General features: G+C 35.9%; 1 protein-coding gene across 2 annotated transcripts in view; it reads left to right on the forward strand.

Moving 5' to 3' along the window:
* Nucleotides 1-2,136: 2,136 nt before the first annotated feature.
* DCN (decorin) overlaps nt 2,137-25,021 on the forward strand; it is a 42,319-nt gene continuing 19,434 nt past the window's right edge. The window contains exons 1-5 of one of the 2 annotated variants that reach the window (XM_010599264.3): nt 2,137-2,407; nt 6,786-7,032; nt 18,490-18,602; nt 23,322-23,535; nt 24,664-24,777. In XM_010599264.3, the coding sequence (XP_010597566.1) occupies nt 6,819-7,032; nt 18,490-18,602; nt 23,322-23,535; nt 24,664-24,777 (655 nt within the window). In that variant the 5' untranslated portion in view covers nt 2,137-2,407; nt 6,786-6,818. Of the gene's footprint in view, nt 2,408-5,504; nt 5,623-6,785; nt 7,033-18,489; nt 18,603-23,321; nt 23,536-24,663; nt 24,778-25,021 lie in introns of those variants that run through there. The other variant, XM_003405252.4, reaches the window with a different exon arrangement.

Consider the following 25,021-nt stretch of genomic DNA (forward strand, 5'->3'; position numbering starts at 1 on the left):
AGAGTAGAACTGCCCCGTAGTGTTTCCCAGGAGTGACTGAGTGGATTTGAACTGTCAACCTTTCGGTTAGCAGCCATAGCTCTTAACCACTATGCCACCAGGGCTCAACAATATAAAGTAGGTACTAATTTTTACCCATTTTACAGATAAGAAAACTGAAACTCAGAGAGGTTAAGTAAGTTGCCTGAGTTATTGCATGTACTATGGGGGAGGAGGGAAATCAGGATGTAAACCTTAATCAAAATGATTCTTTTTTTTAAAAGTAAAATGATATCCGTATCAAAACTAACATGTCTTTTCTCCCCTTCTACGCCTTCTTTAATTCCCCTCTGCCTCCTGTCTTTTTTTCAGATAATAATCATTGCCTTAATTTATCATATATACTTTTAGAGCTGGATTTTAATAAGAAACAATTCAGGGGCTGAGCAAAACAATAATCATGATATGGTCCACAGCCAATGCTTTGACTACTTTTGTCTACTCATTCACTAGATGTTTATTGAGAATGGGCTATACACCATGCACTACGCTGAGTGAGGAGCTCTGGTGGCGCTGTGGGTAAGAGCTCAGCTGCCAACCCAAAGGTGGGCAGTTTGAATCCATCAGCCACTCCTTAGAAATCCTATGGAGCAGTTCTTCTCTGTTCTATAGGGTCACTGGTAAGAGTCTGAATGGACTCGAGGGCAATGGGATGCGAGTGAAGGGATTCTACCAATATGAATACAATGTACTTCCTGCCCTGGCGTGAGGCATGTACATAAATAATTATAATATGAAGTAGGATTGCACGTCATAAAAGAAGAGATAAATGCTATGCAATGGGAGTTCAGAGGAGAACATTAATGAATTTCAGGTGAGAGGATCATGGACTTGCACCAATACCCAGGGAAAACAGTGTTTTCATTTTTGGAAACCACCGGAATAACTGGGTATCTGGTCATTAAATGTCAAGGAGAAGGGAAAAAAGGTGAGGTGTTAAAATTGGGAAGGATGGGCTTGGGAAATCAAGGGGACTAATTTGTTCAGCTCCTGAGTGCTGGGAAGTATGAGTTTACTCAGGAATAGAGAAAGAAGGCAAAATATAATTTGGTAACACCTCCCGCCCTCCTTTAAATACCCACTCAAGGATTTAATTCCTTCGAGTTTCATCAAGGCAGAAGATTTTTTACTGTAGAAGTGTAGACTTAGGTGGTGACAGGAGGGGAAGGAGAGAGGGTGAAGGATCAGAGAGAAGGTAACCTCTCATGTTTCACACATGTTGATTTCAAGTTTCCACCTGGTAACAGCCTAGGGGCCAGAGCATAAAAGATACAAGTCAAAACACAGAGACTTACACAGAGAGAACTAACAGCATCCAGCAAGGGAATTACAAAAACACAAAAAAAGCTTTCCAGTGGCTAAATAAATATCTTTTCTTGTATTTGTACTGTTTTTTTTTTTTTCTTTCTTTCCCCTTTACTGAAATTTGGAAACGGCCATAGAATCTACTGCTTTTTCAAAGTTCTAGATTACATAAAAGAATAGTCTATTAAAATCAAATGTTTCAAATACGGGCTAAATTTAATTGTGACCAATTTCTAGTTATCTGTGTGTTTTCTTAAAAAAAACAAAAACGAAAACAAACAAAAACTGGTGGCAACAAAAGAGATTTTAAACTATGAGTAATGAAAATAATATGTGAGGTGTGTTTTATATAAAACCATGGCTTTGTTCCAGAACTCTTTAGAAATATGTTAAAAATATATGGAAAAACTCGAATTTGCGCAAAAATGCCAAAGCAAGTGAGAATCCGAAAGAGTATTTTCACATAAGGCTACTCATTTATTTTTGCAGACCACATTTAAAATAACTACAAGATCAATTTCATTCCATTTGCTGGACGTCTACATGCTGGAAGAAAGATTATTTGTTATTTGGAAAGTATGATAAATGTGACTTAGGAACAAGGCTAGAAAGAGTGGAGAGTGGAGTGAATTGGGGGTGGGGAAACAAACCCTTTCCTGACAATATTTTTAGGGAAATGAATCAACAAAATAGGACAAATTTCAAGGCAAGTTGCTCTGCGGCACTACATAAGCTTTTTAGAATCTTAAACAGATGCAAAAGGAATAAAGCAAAAGGGAGAGGAAAAAAAGGCCGATAAAGTTTCTGGCTTCAATACAGGAGACATATCATTACCATATGATCTAATGTGGGTGTCAGCCGGATTGTGTTCATTGAGGGAAACCTTATTTTTTAACTGTGCTATGGAGTAGAAGCAGGAGGTTTTCAACCTAGTGACAGTCACAGAGCAGCACCTAACCCCCTCCTCCTTACCACACCTGCAAACTCTTTTCCTTGGGCTGAATATTTAGTGTAATTACATCTCAGCTTTGAGGGCTCCTGTGGCAAATCCCCGGATTAAAAGGTATGGTTTTCAATAATTGTCCTGAACTCTGCTACAGACTAATAAAACTGCGGTCAAGTTGAGAGCAAAAAGAATTATTTGGTGAGAAAAAAGAAAAAAAAAATGTACTAAACTTTTGATAATCTTTAGGCAGCATTTAAAGAAAAAGTATTGCTTGAAAACTAGTTAATTACTTGGTAAAATGATTGAATGCGTTGTTTTAATTTTTTTTTCTTTTCTCTTCTTGCAAGGGTGTTTATTAAAAAACCTAACACCATAACTCTCTACATTGATATATTCTGTATTTGTACTAATGAAATGTTTAGCTATTGAGAAGGTGTTAACAGAATAGCCTTCTAGGCTAGCATGCTATTTGTAGTAAAATTATTTATCTTTCCTTCCTGAGTTCTTGTATGCTTTGAGATCGTTTAAAACAGCCGAGAAGTGAATTCTGGTGATTAGCTATATAGGTCCAATGTATATTTCTGCATCCCAAGAAAACAATAGAAATTATCATCAGGGAAGTAAAAATAAATACTGAAAATATGTATGCTGGATATTAAAGATCTACCTAAACTCTTCTCATGGTTAGCAGCATAATTCCTTAACCGTAAGGAAAAGCAACCATGTTGATATTTTCAATTCAAATGAAATTTTATTATAAGATACATTCACGATGAAATGAGGAAGTGGGTTATTTTTCTTTCTAATTTCAAGGCAGGGTTACAGGGTGACCAGTCAGTAAGTGGGCTCCCAGTGATGTAAATACCTGTGGCTTTTTCTTCCTCTTGCTGTTTTGATCAGAAAAAAGAGCCAAATGCCCCTATAGCAGTCCCTATGTATGGGTAAATGCTGCTTTTATTCCTAATATTTTCATTTTTTCTGTTATTTTTTAGATTTCTAATACATCCTGTGAAGGGGGATTGTAACTTTTCTTTGCAATTATAGCTTTATTTTGTCTCCTGAGGGTTAAATTTTGACTTTGAAATTCACACCAAAAGCATATGACATCGTATAAATAGTGAGCTCAATGATACAGTTAATTTAAAGGGCCGAAGTACTTTCAAAAAAAAAAAATTTTTTTTTTTGAAAGTACTTTAGGAGCTAGAAATTAATCTATTTGATAAAAATTATTAAACTGTGGCAACTACTTTTAGAAGTGTAGCAACATTATACTAGCAATTAGCATTTGGAAAGAGTCATACATTTTGAGAACGTTTAAAGCCATTTCAGTGAAACTTGGAAAAAGTATATATTTCAAAATTTTTTTACATGAACAGCTGCTGTGGGCTGGTAATTTTTCTGACATATTAAGGAAAGAAAGGATTCAAGAAATTATTATTATGCGAAGCACACATTAATTGCTTTAAGATTCTGAGATTTCACGACACTAATTGCAAAGAAGTTATTTCATGAAGGAATTTGTATAAAGTTTCTAGACAAGCTACTTTTCTTTTTCTTCCCCAGGGCATTAGAGTTAAAATGCACACACACACAGAGTAAATGAAGGTGGTATATAATAAGTTAATTGAAGCTACTAACTCTTTGCATTCAGCGTCAATCAAAAAGCATATTGTGCAGAGAATCTGCAATATTTTAATAAGAGTAAACAAATATAAATGATAATATTCCTCTGAGCTAATACTTAAAGTTTCTTTTTTGAGGGGGGAGGGGGGTGGTGGGGGAGTTGTTACAGAGACAACCAGGCATTTCCTGCTCTGGAGAAAAGATCAAAAAGCGACATCTGTATTAATTCTTGTTGCTATTTATTAAATCTGCAACTGCTTGCTATTTATTAAATCTGCAATTGCTTTGCTTCATTTTTCTTCTAAAATTGTTTAGGACATTAAACATGCAAGGCCCGAAAACTTGTGGCAAACCATAAACATTGCATTTTAATATGAAACAGACAGAAAATCACTCCCTTAGATCCAACCTAAGTAAACCCTGCCAGGCCAAAACAATAGGCTCGCCTCTTAAAGGGCAATGTAATCACTGGATGGGGGAAGGGGCTCCTACAGCAAACTTGATGCTGAATTTAAAATGCTAGTGTGAACTATGATCTGTATGGCGCTTTATAAATGAAAAGCCATCAATGCATATTACGTATGCGCTGCCTTAGACAGAGTTTGGTAATAAATATAAACTAAGAACAAAAATGTAAGAAAATTGAAAAATATTTATTCCATCCGTAGTGGATCTAGGCAAAACTTTCCAGAAGACACATTAAGGTTAGGGCATACAAGTTTGTTTGTTTGTTTTGGCATATATTTTGATTGGATGATGACCTGAAACAACGTATTTAATTATAGTTACAAATGTGCAGTTTTAGTATAGATCATGCAAGTATACAGTCCAAAATAGAGAGAATCAGGCTAAAGGCAAGTCTTGTCTACAATATGCTTTGGGAACACTTGGAACAGTTTGAATAGAATTTAAAAATATATCGTCTTAAAAATAAGCCACCTCTTCTTTACATGACCAACTCAGTTTTGTTATTCAGATTTATTAGGAAAATAAAATGTTCGCTTCAGCTAATGAAATCAACTCAACAACAAAGAATTATAGATCATAAGTGCTTGTTGAATGAAGTAATACATATTATGTGGATCCATGGAAACTTAACTTTTAGTGATTTTGTTTTGTTTTTGTTTTCTTTATACAAAATAGCCCAATTGGTAAAGCCCTGATAAGTCATATAAAAGTCAATTAGGATTTCCCCATGTATGTTTATCTCTTTATTTCAAAAGATCAGTTTGGGAAACCAACCAATAGATTCACTTTAAAAAGTGACTTTTGCTTTATATCAGGTTGAGGTTTCCAATTCAATAACTTTCTTGTACCAGGAATTAGATTTTGAAAAAAGGACAATTTTATTTTGTTTTGGGGGGGAAAAAAAAAAAAAGGAATTGGTTGGTTGCTTGGAACAAATTGAATAAATTGTATTGTTAATAATTTGATAGTCAATTGAGTTATGTGCAAAATATTATGTAAGGTCCGGATACAGAACAAAAAAATAATAAGACACGCCCTGGATGAGTACATTGCCTAGTGGGGGAATAGACCAAGCACGCAAAACAAATTACAATATAATGTGATAAGTTCTTTAAAAGAGGTAAGAGCAACGTGCTTTGGGAGCTCAGAAGAAGGAGAAAGCAACCTCTTCCCCTGGATACACGGGGAAATACAGAAGGGAAGCCCATTATCTTACTTGCTTTTTACAACACTGTTACAAGGTAGGTAATTTGATGGCTATTAGTTTTGAATGTCAGGATACAGGTGGAGACTGGGAGTGGTAAGAAAATGGAGGGAAACGTGGCTAGAAATATACATTGGCAACGAACTGTGAATGATCTTATAAGTAACACTATGGACTTACTAGCAAGCCATGGGAAGTCAACCAATGGTTTTCAGTAGAAGATTAAACAAAAAACCAAACCAAATCAAGTCGATTCCGACTGATAGTGGCCCTATAGGACAGAACAGGACTGCCCCATAGAATTTCCAAGGAGTGCCTGGTGGATTCGAACTGCCAACCTTTTGGTTAGCAGCCATAGCACTTAACCACTACACCACCAGAGTTTCCGGTAGAAGATCGGTAAGATGAAATTTATTTTTTGAAAGGTCATTCCTGCAACAGAGTGGAAGGTGGCATGGAAAAGAGGGAATGTTCAAGACAGAGATTAGTTGGAAGCTTTTGCAATAGCTCAGGGAGTGATGAGAAGGGCCTGCATCAAGATAATTATAGTGGGTTGGAGAGATGAGATAGGAGCCCTGGTGGTACAGTGGTTAGCACTTGGCTGCTAACCAAAAGGTCAGCCACTGGAACCCACCAGCCTCTCCTGGGAGAAAGATGTGGCAGTCTGCTTCTGTGAAGATTTATAGCCTTGGAAACCCTATGGGGCAGCTCTACTTCGTCCTATAGTGTCACTTGGAGTTACAATCAGCAGTGGGCTTGGTTTTTCGTTTTTGGAGAGTTGAGATTGGCTTCCAGAGATATTTCTTGAAGCAGAAATTTGAGATCTCTCATGTGTATGAACAAAACATTATTTCACTGTGGCATGGCTCATGTTGAATGAGCATTGGAAAGTCCACCATGATATACTATCATGACAATTTTGCAAATGATGTAAAAATATAGTGTATCATTTTAATTCAGACCCACGATGAAAGCAAGTAGATCTGAATAACATATTTAAATAAATGTTGCTTCTTAAGTAAATAGCTGCCAATTAAGTCTATAATGTACCTTATCACCTTTCAAATATATTTTAAATGCTCTGTTTCCTAATAATAAATGAAAATGTGATTTTTGTTTTTTTTAAATATTTTTCTCTATGCTCACTCTACCATGGGGCAGGTAACACTACTCTTCCTAAACCTTTCATTTCTTTTCTAGGTTCCCTAGTTGTGAAAATAGATGAGATAAATCATGAAGGCAACTATCGTCTTTCTCCTGCTTGCACAAGTTTCCTGGGCAGGACCCTTTCAACAGAGAGGCTTATTTGACTTTATGCTAGAAGATGAAGCTTCTGGGATAGGCCCAGATGAGAGCTTTCCTGAGCTTCCCGAACTGGAGCCCCTGGGGCCAGTGTGCCCCTTCCGCTGCCAATGCCATCTTCGAGTTGTCCAGTGTTCTGATTTGGGTGAGTGGGCCAGAGGCTGTTTACCGACCTTGTTTGTTTCATTCTTGCAAAAGGGTACTCTTAAGAGTTTAGCCTTTTCAGTTTGAATCTCTGCAATTCAAATGCAAAAGACAGTGCCACCTAATGAGAAGTAATGGAAACAGAGAGGGTAGAAACTCAAGTAGCTTTGAAGTTAGGAGACTTTTTTTCTTTTTTGAGTCAGGGCTCCAACACTTCGCAATCTTGGACAAATCACTTTTTATTTTTCTGGGCTTCATAGCTCCCCGTCTATAAAATAAAATGTTGAATGACACAATGTATTATGTTCTGTGATTCCAGGATGATAGCTTATTTTATTTCTATGATTTCCGTTCACGAAACAGTAGGTATTAACAAAACCTGAACAGTCTCTCTACTCTTGACTTAGCCCAGATAACAGAGCTTAGTCTGACCATGACTAAATTGTAAAGTATGCAGTTATCAGAAGCAAATGAGTAAAATTTTACAACAGAAACTTATCTCTGGAGTACCAAAATACGCCCTTAATCTCTGGGTCTTAGTTTCGCCTTTTACCATTGGCATTTTGTAATCCAGCTGTTTACATTTTTCAGGAAATTTCAAAGGAAATCTTTATAATAAGGCATCATTTAAATATTCATTACCATCACCGAGCATGTATCTATGTGTCCTGAGCTTAACATCCCAAATTCAGTTTGATTTATCACCGTTTAGAAGAATTTGGCCTGGGAATTCCAAGGGCAATACACTCAGAAGATAAATCTTCAGAAATTTGAAGCCCCAGTGGATGGGCCAAGAGGAGATGAACTTAGTTTACATGGCAGCTGATCCACATTCCTGGTTTTTTTTTTTTCTTCCCCCCCCCCCTTTTTTTTTTTTGGTTCATTTGTTTACTGGAAAGAAAGAAAGGAAAAACAAACCCTCACAGTGTGATTCTGCCACTATGTATCTCTTTAATGAAACAGTCTCGTAAGATAGTAGGGCACTTGTTCCCGAAGACCTAGGTTTACTCAGAACATGCTTTCTAGCAGTATTTTGCAGAAAAAAATTGCAAAAATTGCCAATAATTTCTGCAGTTGGAGTAATAAACACAGATGACTCAGAACAACTAACTTAAAAACATGTTAAGTAGCAAGAACTGAAAAACAAAAGCTTGAGATAGTTTCTTCAATGCCAGTGTATATCATAGAGACTTTGAAACCTAAATAAAATGTCATAAAGGTTTTCAAAAGGTGATGGAATCATTTCAATGGATTCATTCATTCATTCAGCAAATATTTTGAGAGCCCACAATGGGTTTGACTCTGTTCTATGCCATGGGGAGGAAAGGATGAGAGAGTCAAATATGGTCTCCATTCTTGTGGTGAAAATTTTGTCAGTGGTCACCACTTGGGAAGTATTGTGTTGCAGCTTGTTGCTTGCCTGTAGAAACTGGTTTTCCAGAAGCAAACTTTATACATGAGATAAATGAAACATTAGACTTCTTCCATGAAATCAGCCTAGCAGAAGAAGTCAGGGCTATTTTGTAGGGAAGCAGACAGAATGCTAGAAGCTCAGTTGCCTTCATTGTTTACGTCTGGCTCTGCAGCAGCAAGGGTGTGGGGTGATCCTCACTGGGAATTTCAGATATATCAAAAAACGTGTCTGCAAGACATGATACAGAAAGGAGGTTGGGCCTAGAGAAAGCCCCAGTGGGTTGCCTAAATTAGCATTTGTTAGGGGTAGGACATGGCAGGTCCTAAGATGAAGAGAGACTGACACTCAATGTGACCCATATATCCAAGGGCCTGACTCAAGGGGTTAAAGATGGGGAGAAGGAACAGAGGAGTCAGAGAAGGCCAAAGGAAGCATCTGTCTTCTTGACCTGACTGGGAATTGACATATCCCTGCTTTCCTTCTGGGTCCCAGGAGGGAGAGAGAGCCAGCTGTTTGGGGTCAAGGCATTTTTTGTGTTAGGCTACAGCTGTGATGCATTTTCTTTTGGAAAATCATCCCTGGCTCCAGGGGACTGGATGGAAATAGGTTAGTTAGAATACCCACTCCCTGGGTAAGAGAGGAACAGGGACCTTCTAATCTTAATTTCTCTCCTTCGAAAGAGCAGCAAGGAGATTATATGGTTTTTTGAAAATAAGGGTAAAGAAGAATTACACAAGTTTGCAAATCCAGGCTTAATGAAAGAAAAAAAAAAAAAAGTCTTGTAGCAACTAAACTGTAACACTCAAGATTCAAAGAACCCTTGACTTAGTTTGCAGATCGCTTTCAGGAAAAATCTGCAGTTTGTCTACTTCTGTGCTTTCACTCTAATCTGCATTTGTCTTGATTATTCTGTTTATCAAACATCTTTTAATTACCTGTTTATACACCTGCCTTTTCTTCTAAAAGGGAGAGGTGGGGATAATTTATCTTTGTAGATCCTCTGCCCAACACAGTGCCTTAGACTTGGTAGACTTTCAAGCGTCAATAGATGAATGAATGAATGAATGAACATATGCATAGCTTGGTGCTCGGGTGAGTGAATAATTCTACAATATTCTTGATTCTACCAAGCTGGAAATAGGAGAGAACATGGCTGAGTGGGAATTAAAACTCATGGAGCTGTGTTACACCCTTCTTTTTCCCTTTCAAGGTGACTGTGGAACCAGGAAACTTAAACCTTCATTGAGTTTGTTTGTAAATGGGATGAAATTAAAGGCAGACTCTTTTATTTCTAAAGTCCAGCCTAACTGCCATTGCCAAGTTGCCACTTTTAAGAGGGAAAAAGAGAAACATGCCTCTTGAGCAGAAAGGTTTTTGGCAGGGTTGGGTCTCCCAAATATTTTTTTTACTCGTGTGCCAAAAACTGAAGTGGATCACCTTTGTCTTAATTGTTAAGCTGAAGACAGAATTATAGAAAATATTGTTAGACATTAACAATAATAAATCTTGGAGCTTGGACCCATGCCAGAGGATAGATGAAGGGATGGTGTTTTAGGACACCCTGGCCTTTTACCGATGTGATATTTACCAGATTGCTGACATTTGCTAGTGGAATAATGCTATTCATCACTGGGACAACCAGAAGAAAAAGTACACTTCTTATTGGCCTTTAGTTCAGAAATAGTTTTTCTGGTAACATCTTAAATAAACTTTTATTTACTTTAATAAACAACCCTATTTTAAAGAAAATAAAGCTCCTTTTACTGAATTTGGGAGAGCAAAGAAATAGTTCAGGCCAGCCTTAGGAATATTGCATTTTAATGGACTATTTAGAATATATATTAAAGGTTGCTCATTAAAAAGTAATTAAATTTAAGAAACCATTCTGTTCCTGTTACTACTGCTGCATCAATATCACCCCAAAACATGATGACTTAAAACAATTTTATTTTGCTCACAATTTAACTGTCAGAAAATTTGGAAGGACTGAGAAGAGCTGTTTTCACCTGAGGTCTCTCTGTCATGCATTTGGGACCGTAGTAATGAATAGGCTAGCCTGGACTAGACGTATTAGTTGCTTAGGATTGTCTTAACAAATGAACTACAGTACTAGAGGCTAGAAGTCCAAAATCAAGATGTCAGCAAGCCTTTGCTTGCCGTGAGAACTCTAGGGAAAAACATTTCCTTGCCTCCTTGTAACCCCTGGCTGTTGCCAGCAATCCTTGGCATTCCTTGGCTTGCAGCTGCATCACTCCAGTCTATGTCTCTGTCATTACCTGACCTTCTTCCCTGTGTCTCTGTGTCTAAATTCCCCTTTTTTTTTTATAAGGACACCAGTCATGTCGAATTTAGAGCCTACTTAATCTAGTATTAACTCATCTTAATTTGATTACGTTTTCCAAGAAATGACTTCCCAATAATGTCACGTTTATTTTTTATTTATTTTTTGCTACATAAATGTATAGCATTCTTATTTTTATTTTTAACACATGCATGTGGATCATAGCTACTTCTGAAGCTGGCCTACTTATAAATGAATTAGATGGCAGCAAATTAATAGAATTGGTCGTACCCTAGACCCTGAAAATATCTCAGTATTCCAGACTTAAAAGACAATTGATTCTTTTTTTGTAAAGCAGGATCTCATTGTGTTAAAAATAGTGTGCTTAAAAGCAATTTGGTTTTAAAAAAAAAAGTTTCACTATTTTTGTCTCATTGAAAGCCCTTCTCTAAATTTCATTTGTGAAATTATTGCCTGTTAATTGAACTCTTTTTTTTTTCTCAGTAAGTGTTTTTGTTTCTCTTAAAAAATAATAACCTTTACCCTCCCTGTTTGTCTGTTTAAACTTCTATTTTGGGGACTGGCCCACCCCTGTAAGCTGACATTTATAAATGCGCTTGTCTGGGCCCATTTCATACATGATGAACAGAGTCCATTTCCTCCACAATAAAGGTCGAAATCCTGTTGGTTCACAATGGTATTGTGTTTATCCTGTTCTAGTCAATCTTCCTGTGTAATTGTCATGGCAACCCAATGCAGTTTGTACTGCTGTTGTCCCCACTTTACAGATGAAAAAACTGAGTTATAGACAGATGAAGTGGCCTGCCCAGGCCATGCAGCCAGTAAATGGCAGAGTCGGGATTTGAATCCTGGCAGTCTGGTGCCAGAGTCTGTGCTTCCTCTTTGCCATCTAGCACTCTTGGAAAGCCATTTTGCCTTTCTCACCACTCTTAACCAACAATCATGAAGATGGCTCAGGAATAATGTCATACTTATAAGGTCCTAGTGGACATGAACTTTTTGGAGACCCTATTCAACCCAACACAACACCCAAGCCAGTTTACTCACATGGCTGGCGATTGGTGCTGCTGTTGCCTGCGAGCTAAGCTGTGCTGTCATCTGGAACATTGCATGTGACTTCTCTGCTATGGTGGTCCCAGGGTAGAGAAATTTCTTACATGGCCCCTGGCTGCCCCTAGAGAATATGTCCCAAAATAACATGGAAGCAGATGAATAACCTTTTCTGATCTAGTCTCAAAAGACATCTGTGTCATTTTCACCACTTGTGTTGGTTTATTGAGGCATTGCAAGGCCAGTCCAGATTGGAGGGGAGGGGAATTAGATTCTACCTAGATGTTCATTTTAGAAGAACATGTGGGGTGGGAAATATAATTAATGCCATCTATGAAAAATTTAATTATCTACATACTTATTTGTTGCTGTTGTTGTTAGATGCCATTGAGTCTGTTTTTCCTCATAGCAACCCCATGTGACAGAGTAGAACTGCCTCATAGTGTTGTCTAAGCTGTAATCTTTACAGAAGGAGATTGCCAGGCCTTTCTCCTGTGGAGCTGTGGGTGAGTTGGAACTGACAGTCTTTCATTTAGCAGCTACACACTTAACCATTTGTGCCGCCATGACACTCCTTACACACTTATACAAACATATGTATTTCTAATGAGAAGTGTATGCAGAATTTTTGAATTATATGTAGAAGCTCCACAGATATTACATGTACCTAATAAGGTCATTTTTTAACAAACTACTTAAGCATTAAAATCAATTAATTTAAATTACCTTACAAATTAACTTCATATTTAATCAAACTTTCTATTGTTTGTAAAACCTAGTTTGATTGTAAGAAAGGCATTGAGTCATATATCTGTAACTTTGTTTCTACCATAACTTCTTTGAAGTAAATTTTACATGGCTAATTGATTCCTCCTTTAAAATACTTAATATGTTACTTCCTGTTTTATTTTATGAGTAGCCATAAAACTAAATCATCAATAAGAATGATTTAGTTATAAAATCATATATGTATAGTTAATAAAAGCATATGTCATTAAAAAATAGAATTTAAGTTAGTTTACTTGAAAACTTTAGGTCAAAAATAAATAAATAAGGTTGACTGTTTCCATAGAATTATGCCTGCTTTGATACTCCTTGAAGATTACTTTTTGTCCAAACAAATATTTGTTAGTAGAAACAAAAGTTTTTTTTTTTTTTTTTTAACCACAGAAAATCCTTAGCTCTAGTGTATATCTACCTTAGTTTGCTCCACATTCAGCATTTTCAGGTAACGAAAGAGAGGGTGAGGGATGCTAAGCTACAGGTCTGAGTCATCTCCAGTTAGTGGCTGAATTGGTTTTGACTTAGGCCATTCTCACTCTCAAGATAATAATGTTGATTAGAAAGAAAAAAAAAGAGAGTGAGGGAGAATAACACAATATAGACAAAGACTGATATTTTATAGATTTACAAAAGTGTGTCGCCTTTGTCACCATTAAGATAGGGTTAAATTTACCAGGAACAACTTTTGGAGAATGCAATTACTTGTCAAGGTGGTTACTAAACAGAATATCTACCATCCAAAGTGGAGCTTGGCAGGCAAAGCTCTCCAAAGGCCATGGACCTAATGGAAGCAATAAGGAATACAACAAGACCAGGAAATGACTGGCAAGAAAAATCAACTGAGGACCAAGAGCTTTACATGAAAAATCCATGTGTGAAATGCCTGCAGAACAGATTCACTCTCCAGCATAATGTGCACTATAAGTATATTGAACATACGCACATACAAAAACACAGTCACTTCTCCCAGACTTATGGTCTAATAATAATCAGCTAGACAATTACAGCCAGTCCTCTCTTTTCCTTATTGATAATAATTGTAGCTATTGGTGATTGAAGCCCTACTATGCACAATGCTAGGAGTTTATTACATTTTGGAGGTTATTGAATTCTTACACATCCGTGAAAGATATAAGGAAACTGAGGTGCAAAGAATTTAAGCAGCTTGCACAGTGAGCTCAAGGATCAAGTAGAGGAACTAGGATTAAAACGGAAATTACACTTATAAAAAGAAGTTACTATGGAAAGAAAACTTTAAGTATACAAAATCTATAGAATAAGATAAGTGATCCTTGTGTACCTACCATCCAGCTTCAATGATTATCAACTAATTCCAATATATTATCTATTCTCCCCACCTACTTCCCCTTTCATATTATGTTTGAGCAAATTCCAGACATCATATCATTTCATCTAACAATATGTCAGTATGTTTCTCTGAAAACTAATGACTCTTAAAAACATAATGATAATAACTATCATTACACTTAAGGACAACAATGTCAATATCATCAAATATTCACTCAATGTACATTTACAGTCATCTCATGAGTGTCTTTATATATATATACATATATAGTTTATGTGAATTGGTATCAAAATGTATGCACATGGCAATTGGTTCAATATCTCCAAAGACTTATAAACTATCTTTTCACCTACCTTCTTCATTTATTTTTGTAATTTATTTGTTGAAAAAATGGAGATTTTCCTGATTGCATTTTCTTGATTGCATTTCTGTTCCTTTAACCTCTCTACGCGTTACCCGTTGCCGTCGAGTCAATTCAGACTCATAGCGACCCTATAGGACAGAGTAGAACTGCCCCATAGAGTTTCCAAGGAGCGTCTGGTGGATGTGAACTGCTGACCTTTTGGTTAGCAGGTGTAGCACTTAACCACTACGTCACCAGGGTTTCCTTAACCTCTTTATAGCCCATAAATTGGAAGAGAGATCTAGTAAGTTAATCAGAATCAAAATAAATTCTTTATTTCTTTGTTTTCGAGAATGCTAATCCATGGTAGGGATTTATTTTGTTTTTCTACCCAGAGGCATATAATCGATTCTTCCCCAGGAGAAATATATGTCATGAAAAGGAATTGTTATCACTGGATGAGGTTCCATGTGGAACAGAAAAGACAGTCAGTCTTCTTCAGACAGAAATCAGACAACAGGTGCCTCACAAATATATCAAAGATATATGAGTGAGAACAATTTTCAGAATCAGATAAGACAGGTGACATATTTGATAGAAACATTCATTTCTAAAATGTTCCTGGTCAACCAAGAATCAGAAAATTGTGATCGTTACATCCAGTTGCATCCCAATACTTCTGAGGAAAAATAAGAACATGAAACATGGTCAAAAGTTCTCAAAGCCATGTCATGAGCTTTTCACCATAGGATAGCAAGATAGAGCTGTGATTATAAAATTAATCAATTCATATGGAACCTCCTGTGTGCAAAGCACTAAGAGCAAAGCTCTGATTGAAAAAAAAAGGTAATTTGTTCCTGTCTACTCAGAAATTACATAAAATAACAAAAACTAAAATACAAGATAATATGGCATACGCATGTATAGCCCATAAGGAGCTTGGAGAGGTAGGAGGAGCTCACTGTTATCTGGGGTCATCAAGACCAGTATTACAGAGAAGGGGGGATTATGGATAAACTTTAAAGGGTGGTGAGAATGAAAGCAAAAGGATATGAGTGGATAGAGCATTCCAGAAAACATAAATTGTGTAAACAAAAATGACTAGCTAGACATGAGCACGGTATGTTCAAGGGACAATGCAGATCAGCATGATGTTTATTTAAATGCATAAATGGCGCATCGGGTAGTTCTGGAGTGAAGTGTCAAACTGTCTTGATCCTTGGTCCAGTTTAACCATGCGGTACCTTGGATAAACCATTTAATTTCTTTGGTTTTCAGTTTATTTACCTATGAAAAGAGAGAATTTTACTAGCTTAGAAATTCATAGATTTCTGGGACAAGTAAAATTTTTTTGAATGTTGAGCATGTTCATTTTTTATTAAGGTAAAGCCTATACCTAATAAAATAGCAACAACTGTTATCCATTATCATAATCATCTTTTAAAGAAAGATATTTGTAATTGGAAGAGGAAATAGAAGCAGGGCATAGTCTCATAAATATGTATGCATGTGTGTGTGCTTTATAGTAAAACTAAATGCATTGCCCTAATTGTTTCTTATTTTGATATGGACCAATTAAAACGTCATCATAGACCTACCTGATCAGTATCTGGGAGCCATATTTAAGGACTTCTTTTTTTTAAAGACTGATATTTAAGACTTCTCCCTTTCTGACATTCTAAAAGCTCATAACTGGGGCAATTTCCCCATTTTTCTTTGCCTGTGGGTCACTGAGTAAACTGGTTAACATCCCAATGCCTGTCTAGCCTTTAAATGGACAACATACTATTGTGTCTTACGTAGAAATAATTCTTGTTGAGGATGCAGATAGGGATGGCAGAAAAAGTGTTATGTTAGAAGCCATGTAAGTTGTCTTCTGGTCTCCATTTTGTCACTCCTAATGACATGACCTTGTTCATGATATTAAACCATTTCTAAAAATCATCTGAGAAATAATGAACTTACCATAATTCCTCATTTACCTCACTAGATTGATGTGAACTTTAAATAAGAAAAGATATTTTCAAAATTTTACAAATGCTAGAGCTCCATAAAGTGTTAATAATAAAATGCCAGTATGTGAAATCTCCCGAATGGATGTGAATTTCATAGAAGGTTACGTGGTTATGATTTTAATCATTAAAATGACCCTCCAAAAATTAACCTACAAAAGACACAAGCTGAAAATGGTATTCTTTTATTTGCCAAATCCTTGGAAACACAATACATGTAATTCATCTTGTCATTTTCTGTTGCTGTAAAATCCTGGGATAACACCATAATCAAAGTTATCAGGCATAGAGATACCTAATCTTTTCCCTCTACACAGAAATTTTATCTGCCTTTGATATTAATAAAATGTTAAGAGAGTTGCTAGAATTTAGGTTCAACAATGTATAAAAAGTAAGTGTTCTTGAAAATTGAGACTTTGAAAAAGAAGCCCAAGAATTAATGATGAAATGTAGGCAGTAACTATGTTTGAAATGAAAGGAAATGAGTCTTTTTTTGGTTGGAGAACACTAATTATGAACAATTTGGCAGAAATCTGCCACTCCTAATTGCATGCAATTAGCAAATTGACATTTCCAAAAATGGCAGTGATCACAACTGCGTGGTGCAGTTAAATATCCTCCTACATGATAGCTGTTCTGGTGGTTTGGTGTTCATCGCTGAAAACACATCACTCTATTTCTCCATAAATTGCTTCTCCAGTGAGTTCTTGGACTGTACTCATGTGTGGTCAGAACCATCTGCATTTTGATATCTAAATTTATATAGTACTTGGATTCCTGAATTGGGAACAAGATGGCTTTCCACTATCAACAGAGCAGTGAGATCATGAACAAAACTCAGGAATAGGTGATTCTAGATATAATATGTTCTGTAATTTTCCTGGGAGAAATGAAGGTAGACAATGTGATTACTGTGATGGTTTACTAGCTTATGCTTGCAGAAGATTCAAAATCAGAAAGTTATCTTCCCAACATGACAGTTATTGTAACTGTTATAATATTCCATTTAATTGAAAACTGTACATTGGATTATATTTTCCATGAGCATGCGAGCAATTTCTCTCTTGTTCCTTGCTGTCTTCCCAGAACCTAATACGCTGATGGTGCCTAGAAGGCACACAGTAAAGCTTTGTTGAATGAATAAAAGACTTATCTTCAGTACTTTTGTTTTTCAGGTACGATGGAGAGGTTGCTTCCATCATAGGTTGAAAAACATTTCTTATTTATGCTATGCAATCTAAAACTATGGAAATAATAACATTACTTTGAGTTAACAGAATATCAAGTTTTTGCTTAATATCCTGAATCAACACAAAACAAAATCAATGGAAGAAAGGCAAAAGGCTATATCATTTAGTATTTCTTCCACTGACATTTATAATGATGATCTATTCAAAATGTCATACTTTTGAATAAAAAAGGTTGATTCTTATACACTAGTTGAATGACTATATTGAAATATTTTTATTACCATGAAGCAGTTGAAATATTTTTGTTACCATGTACATATTCAATATTTAATATGTTTATTTATAAAGTAAAAGCAAATCTGAACTCCAAAAATAGTGCTTCATTATGATTGATTTTAGAGAAGTCACAGGAACAAATTTAGTTTGTTTTATTCTAATTAGTCACATATCTATTGCTCCTAAAATTATCAACTAAAATTGATATTATTTTGGCATTCTGATTAAAACTGAAAGAACTAGCTGGATAAATTTTTGAGTTGTTGACAAACCAACTTGGCCATATTTTCATTAATTTTAATTGTAAAATTGTGACAGTGTCAGGTTTAATGAAAGGCTCTTTAACTGATGACTCAGCTAGAGCTTTTCTAAGTACAAGGTACTTAGAAGAGGAATGTACAGATTTACCAATCACTCGTACTGAACATTTTTCAAAGGAAACACTTTTTCATATAAGAAAAACTGAGGAAAAAAAATACTGAGAGATTTTTTGAGCTACATCCTAAAGAAATACAAATTCTACCCTTATGGAGAAGAGTAATTACAAGGGAGAAGACATTGTGCTCAGTTTATGATTAAAGAAAAAAAAAATCCTTTGACTTGATTGGAAAAGATAAATATTTTAAACTACAACTGATATAATTCTTAGGAGAGGAAAAATATGTTACTGGTAAAGTTATCATTGCAATATTAATTACTTTATGAACACATCATTTGTGATTCTGTAGATGTCTTTCTGTTTTTTCACTGCCTGTGCATTCCTGCTAATATGTTGCTAGGCCTGGACAAAGTGCCAAAGGATCTTCCCCCTGACACAACGCTGCTGGACCTGCAAAACAACAAGATAACCGAAATCAAAGATGGTGACTTTAAGAACCTGAAGAACCTTCACGTAAGAACTTTTTCTTTTTTTTTTTTAAAGGTATAGTAAGGTATAACTCAAAGAATTTTCAAACGAAAAAGTATTTATATGGCAATAAATAAGCACAAAGGTACATATTAATTAAATTCTTTCCTGAGGGGTTATATGGAGAGCAAAGCAGCATGTCCATTGTTGCTAAAAACTCATCCACATATATGCCATATGTCTTTAGTATTTACTTCATAAAGATATTTTATATCTTCATTGTCATGTTTTTGTGAATATAAATCTTATTCTTCCCAATTTGATTGTACTTAATAGAGGAACAAAAAGCAAAATGGATTAATCTTAGTGTTACCTCATTGTACTCTTTTTTTTTTTTTTTATTTTCTTTCATTCATTTTCTAAGAGTGGTACAAATGACCTCCTAAATGCTCAAAGATTGCCATCAAGAGAAAAGGCATATTTTTTCCTTTTTTATTTGTTAAATATAATTCTACCTTCAAATATACGTATAACCCAGTCCCATATACGTATATGTATATACATATGTATATGTCGGATCCAACTAGCTGGCAACTAACAATAATGTATTGTAAATGGAAAATGCTCAACTTGGTGAAATAGAGTAAAGCTTGTTAAGGCAGCCTACTCTATGAGTGAACACATTGTCTGTTCTTTTACGGCATCAGAATCCACAACAAATGTGTTATTTAATCCAGCTTTTTACTTGTGGGATGAGTATGACGAGCCTGATCTCATCCCCCAAATATCAATGCATATTTAATAGAAATACTCTATACTTCAATGTCCAAAAGAAAGAATATAAAATTCTCTCTGTATTCCACCCTGGCTAGGCCATTCTTGAAATATGGTAAGACATTTTAAAAGTATATTAACCTTTTGAAAGGGCCACATGAACCAGAGACCTACATCATCCTGAGACCAGAAGAACTAGTTGGTGCCTGGCCACAATCGATGACTGCCCTGACAGGGAGCACAGCAGAGGACCCCTGAGGGAGCAGGAGATCAGTGGGATACAGACCCCAAATTCTCATAAAAAGACCAAACTTAATGGTCTGACTGAGACTAGAGGAATCCCGGCGGCCATGGTCCCCAGACCTTCTGTTGGCACAGGACAGGAACCATGCCCGAAGACAACTCATCAGACATGAAAGGGACTGGTCAGCGGGTGGGAGAGAGACGCTGATGAAGAGTGAGCTAATTATATCAGGTGGACACTTGAGATTGTGTTGGCAACTCTTGTCTGGAGGGGGGATGGGAGGATAGAGAGAGAGAGAAGCTGGCAAAATTGTCACGAAAGGGACACTCAAGAAGGGGAGAGCAAGTGGGAGTAGGGAGTGAGATATATGTAAACTTATATGTGACAGACTGATTGGATTTGTAAACGTTCACTTGAAGCTTAATAAAAGTTAATTAAAAAAATAAATAAATAAAATAAAAAAGTATATTAACCTTTGAGCATCCAGAGAAGGATGATCATGGGGAAAACGGACCAGGAAACCATGTATTCTAGGCACAGTGGAGGGAGATGTGAGTATCTAAACTGAATGGGAAAGAGTCACTAGTGACATATTTGAATGGCTGTGATAGACAAAAGGAATTATATTTATTTGCTTCAACTTCAAGATGCTAGAGTTGTCCTAGCAAACAGAACCTTAGGAATGCATATTTATGTTCAATATTAAAAAATAACTCTTAAAGAGTTAGAGCTTTCATAAAATGCAAAAGATTGGCTAGTAATGAGTGGCCTATCTGTGGCAATAAGCATTCACAGTTTCTTACAAGAATGTATGTCACAGAAATACATTCTTAATGTTAGGAGTGTGAACATGTTGTTTTTGTTAGGTGCCGTTGAGTCAGTTCCAACTCACAGCAATCCTATAGGACAGAGTAGAACTGCCCTGTAGAGTTTCCAAGGAGCAGCTAGTGGATTTGAACTGTTGACCTTTTGGTTAGCAGCCAAGCTCTTAACCACTATGCCACCAGGGTTCCCAAGTGTGAACATTGTAAACTCTAAATTCATATCCATGTATTTCTTCTAGTCATTTTAGAAAATAAATGAGGGGATATACAGTAAGGTAGAGAATAAAATAGTAAAAAATAAATATAAAAATATATCATCTACCTACTATATATTAGAATAAGAAATATAATCATGAGGAGAATGAGTGTAGTATAACATAAACTGGTCATAATATACTACAGAGTTAATATAATCAAGAAAAGATTTAGCTATGAGATTTTTCAAAGGCAAGATGAGAAAAGGAATAAACATATTTTAATTAGAAGAAAATATACTAGGTTTTTTCTAGGTTGCAAAGATTTTCCCAGATGATTTTAAGTTTCTACATGGGAACAGCCAATAAAAGTAATAACATATAATAAAATCCCAGAGTCAATTTATCAAGGTTCCCAACAATATATGTACAAAGTAGTATAAGTAGTGTTAAGAGCACCAAGTAAGGGAAAAATCAAATATTATTGTACATTAGATGAGGAAGACCCTCCACAAGACGGATCGACACAGTGGCTGGAACAAAGGGCTCAAGCATAACAAGGATTGTGAGGATAACGTGGGACCAGACAGTGTTTCGTTCTGTTGGACATAGGGTCCCTATGAGTCGGAGCTAACTCGTCGGTACCTAACAACAACGACAAGGTTACTAGTTAGTGTTTCGGGCAAATATAGGACCAAGGTTTCTTACAGAATTAGCCGAGTTTCCAAACTCAGAGTGAATAAAAGAAGGATTTCTCTGAAAGAGAAAAGCAAAGGCAGAGTAAACAATAAACAGGCAAGTAAGAAAGAGCTGGCTAGATTTTTTTAGATAAAGTTTCAGAAGGAGTAGAGGATAGCCTTAAGCTAGAGTTCCTGAAACTTGGACCAATGGATCCAATGATGGAATACTGAGCCTCGACATCAATTCACTTCCTCTCCACTTTCTTACTAAGGTTTCACTGTGAGTGAGCTGATGGTGATACCAACAAGGATTGTCAATAGGTATTTAAATTATCATTGGAGTTAAAGAAAGTAATGAATAACATTACTTTCAATAAAATATTTAAAGGGCTTCCTTTTATCTTCATAAGCATACATTGAAGCAATTTTTTAAGGAAGGAAATTTCTCTTACTGTAATTCCAAATACCTTTATATTTAATTATAATCTGAATAATTTGTTTGGATGTTTTATGTCCTTAAATAAGAGATACCTAGTTTTCTGATGTTTTCATTAAATCTGTAATAATATGTTTGTTCTTTTTCCAAGTCTCCTTCTAAGTATGTTTTTAGGCAATCATCAGCTCAGTAATCTCTTTGTACTTCAAAGTATATGTCAGAAGACGGAGAGAGTTTATTAGAGCTTCCAACTGTTGAGAGCATGTTAAACAGATATTTTTTTTCTCTTACCCTTTCATTCATGATAATTTCTATCCTGATATTATGCAAACAAACATTATAATTTCAGCTTGGAAAACCGCATTTGAAAGAGAAGGAAAAGGAGAAATGAAAATTTTGCAAGGTTTAAAATAGAAAGAATTTGACATAAAAATGATCTTTTTCTCCAATAATTTTATCAATTTATAACTGTGCAGCTAATTATAAATGATACATTATATCTGTTGTGTATGTATGTATATACATATATGTGGCAAGAAAACTATACCTGTTGCTATCGAGCCAATTATGATTCATAGTGACCCTACAGGACAGAGTAGCACTGCCCCAGGGGTTTCCAAGGAGTGGCTGGTGGATTCCAAAGGCCGACCATTTGGTTAGCGGCTGAGCTCAAAATAATGGAAAATAAAATGAGGTACTGTCAACATTCAATAACTTTCTGTTGAATAATAACTTCATAAACTAAGAAAGTTCTTTCAATTAAAATTTAAAAAAATGCCAAAGATTAAGTAATGGTAAACACTTATTTAGCAATTACTTTATATTAGGCACTGTTTTTAGTGCTTTATACCCGTGAACTTATTTAATCTTCATAACTTCTCTTATGAGGCAGATACTCTTAGTATCCCTTTGGTACAGATGAAAGTAAGGCATAGAGTGGTTAAATTACTTGCTCTTAGTCACATAGCAAATAAGAAGCAGAGCTGAGCTCAAACTCTGAACCAGAATGGCTTAAGACTGCTCACTAATTATTACCTATAAAAGCAGTAGTAATTGTAAAAGCCATTAGAACAATATATGACACAGTATATGTCCTAAATAAATGGCTTCAGTAAAAAATGTACATAGTATAAAAATAGCTGCATTTCAACATTTAACATAAAGCAGATTTTTAGGTCATATTTAATATATTTAACTATATCAGCAAGCTTTTGAATTTTCCTTCATGAATGGCAGTTGAGGACATAATTTGCATTCATTATTAGGATCCACTATTTGGGATATTTTGTAATGATACAAGTAGTCCCACTCTTCTCTACTCTGGCTAAGGATTTTAATGATTTCCTTGACTTTTTGCTTGTTAATGTCAATTCCCTATGACCTTAATCCCCATAAATTTTTGTACTTTCTTTAATATTCGTTGGAATCTCTTCGGGTTTTGTGTTAATCAACCAACACATCTAGGATTAGCTAAAAGATTATGTTACTTGTAATAAGTTTTAATTAGTCATACAATGTGGACCACACGAGAATGTACATGGGTTAATTTGCCAACTGTTACCCTCAGAGAACATGTTTGCTTTTTTTTGATATTTTTATTCAACGTCTACAGGCATTGATCCTTGTCAACAACAATATTAACAAAATCAGCCCTGGAGCCTTTGCACCTTTAGTGAAATTGGAACGACTTTATCTGTCCAAGAACAAGCTCAAGGAATTGCCAGAAAAAATGCCTAAAACTCTTCAGGAGCTGCGTGTCCATGAGAATGAAATCACCAAAGTTCGAAAAACTGTGTTCAATGGATTGAACCAGATGATCGTCGTAGGTACAGATATTCTTATAACTCTAAGACCAGGATTCAATTTTCTCCTTAAGAAACTTCAAGTAAGCTTTAGCTCCAGAAAGGTAAACTAGCTATAGCCTACAGGCCTTAATGGAAAACCTGATGGCGTAGTGGTTAAGTGCTATAGCGGCTAACCAAAAGGTCAGCAGTTCAGATTCACCAGGTGCTCCTTGGAAACCTCTGTGGGACAGTTCTACTCTATCCTATCGGGTCGCTGTGATTCAGAATCGACTCGATGGCAATGGGTTTTTTATTTTTACAGGCCTTAAGCCTATATGAATTGCAGCAGCAGGCCCAGGAGAAATGGGATTTTGATTCCATGACTTCCAGTAATATTTTTGTTCTTTCTCCTTGAGGATCAGAGAACATGGAGAAATATCTAGGGCTGAAGTCATTCCACAGCATGCTAAACGTCCAGAATGGAGTCATGCTTAGAGATATTGGGGATACCTTGTGGGAGTACCGGTGGCACAGTGGTTAAGAGTTCAGGCTGCTAACCAAAATGTTGGCAGTTTAAATCCACCAGCTGCTCCCTGGAAACTTTATGCAGCAGTTGTACCCTGTCTTATAGGGTGCTATGAGTTGGAATCAATTCAATGGCAATTGGTTTGGTTTTGGTTTTTATCCATTGTGGGTATTTGTTTTGTTCCGAACAGCTATAAATCATTTGTTTTTAAAATGCTATAATGTTTTGCTATATATGTACTAAAAAAAAAAAGTAATTTTATAACTGGCTTAAAAAATCCTAGACACAAATTCTTTAACGACATTTTAAGGCAACACAGGAAAATAATAGCCCCCCAAAAGTTACAATTTGGGAACTCTTGCTTTTGTTAATTCCTGGGAAAACCTATGTATGCACTTCACATTTTTTTATTTTATTTTTTTTTGTACTACTATTTTCATTTTCATTTCTTTGTTTTAACATGAGAAATTTTACCTTATTTTTCCATTTCTCTGAGGGCCATACCCCTTAATTTTTCTTTTGCTTTTCAGTCAAGTTGTTATTGACCCAAATTTTGTTTGGATTTGTTATTGAAACTGACATTATCCTGACTTGTATTATCCTAATATTATCTTCTAAAATCCTCACACTTATTGTATTTGTAGAACTGGGCACCAACCCACTGAAGAGCTCAGGAATTGAAAATGGAGCCTTCCAAGGAATGAAGAAGCTCTCCTATATCCGCATTGCTGACACCAATATAACCACCATCCCTCCAGGTGACCGAATATTCTCCAAAGCATTTTTTGAAAATCTAAATCCAAAGGCCTTGATGTTTGAAAAATTGTTTCGGGAATTTGAATTGTGGACCAAGCGTCAACTAAATTTTCAGTAAATTCTTTATGCCTGAAAGTTGTTCTATCAAGCTTGAGCGACCTCCAGAACACCCAGGCTCCCTGTAGAGGTGGCTGGATTTCTTTACTATAAAGTTCCTTCTAAGATGCAACTGGTGCTGCAGCGCTT

The sequence above is a fragment of the Loxodonta africana genome, chromosome 4, assembly GCF_030014295.1.
Source record: "Loxodonta africana isolate mLoxAfr1 chromosome 4, mLoxAfr1.hap2, whole genome shotgun sequence".
Lineage (NCBI taxonomy): Eukaryota > Metazoa > Chordata > Mammalia > Proboscidea > Elephantidae > Loxodonta > Loxodonta africana.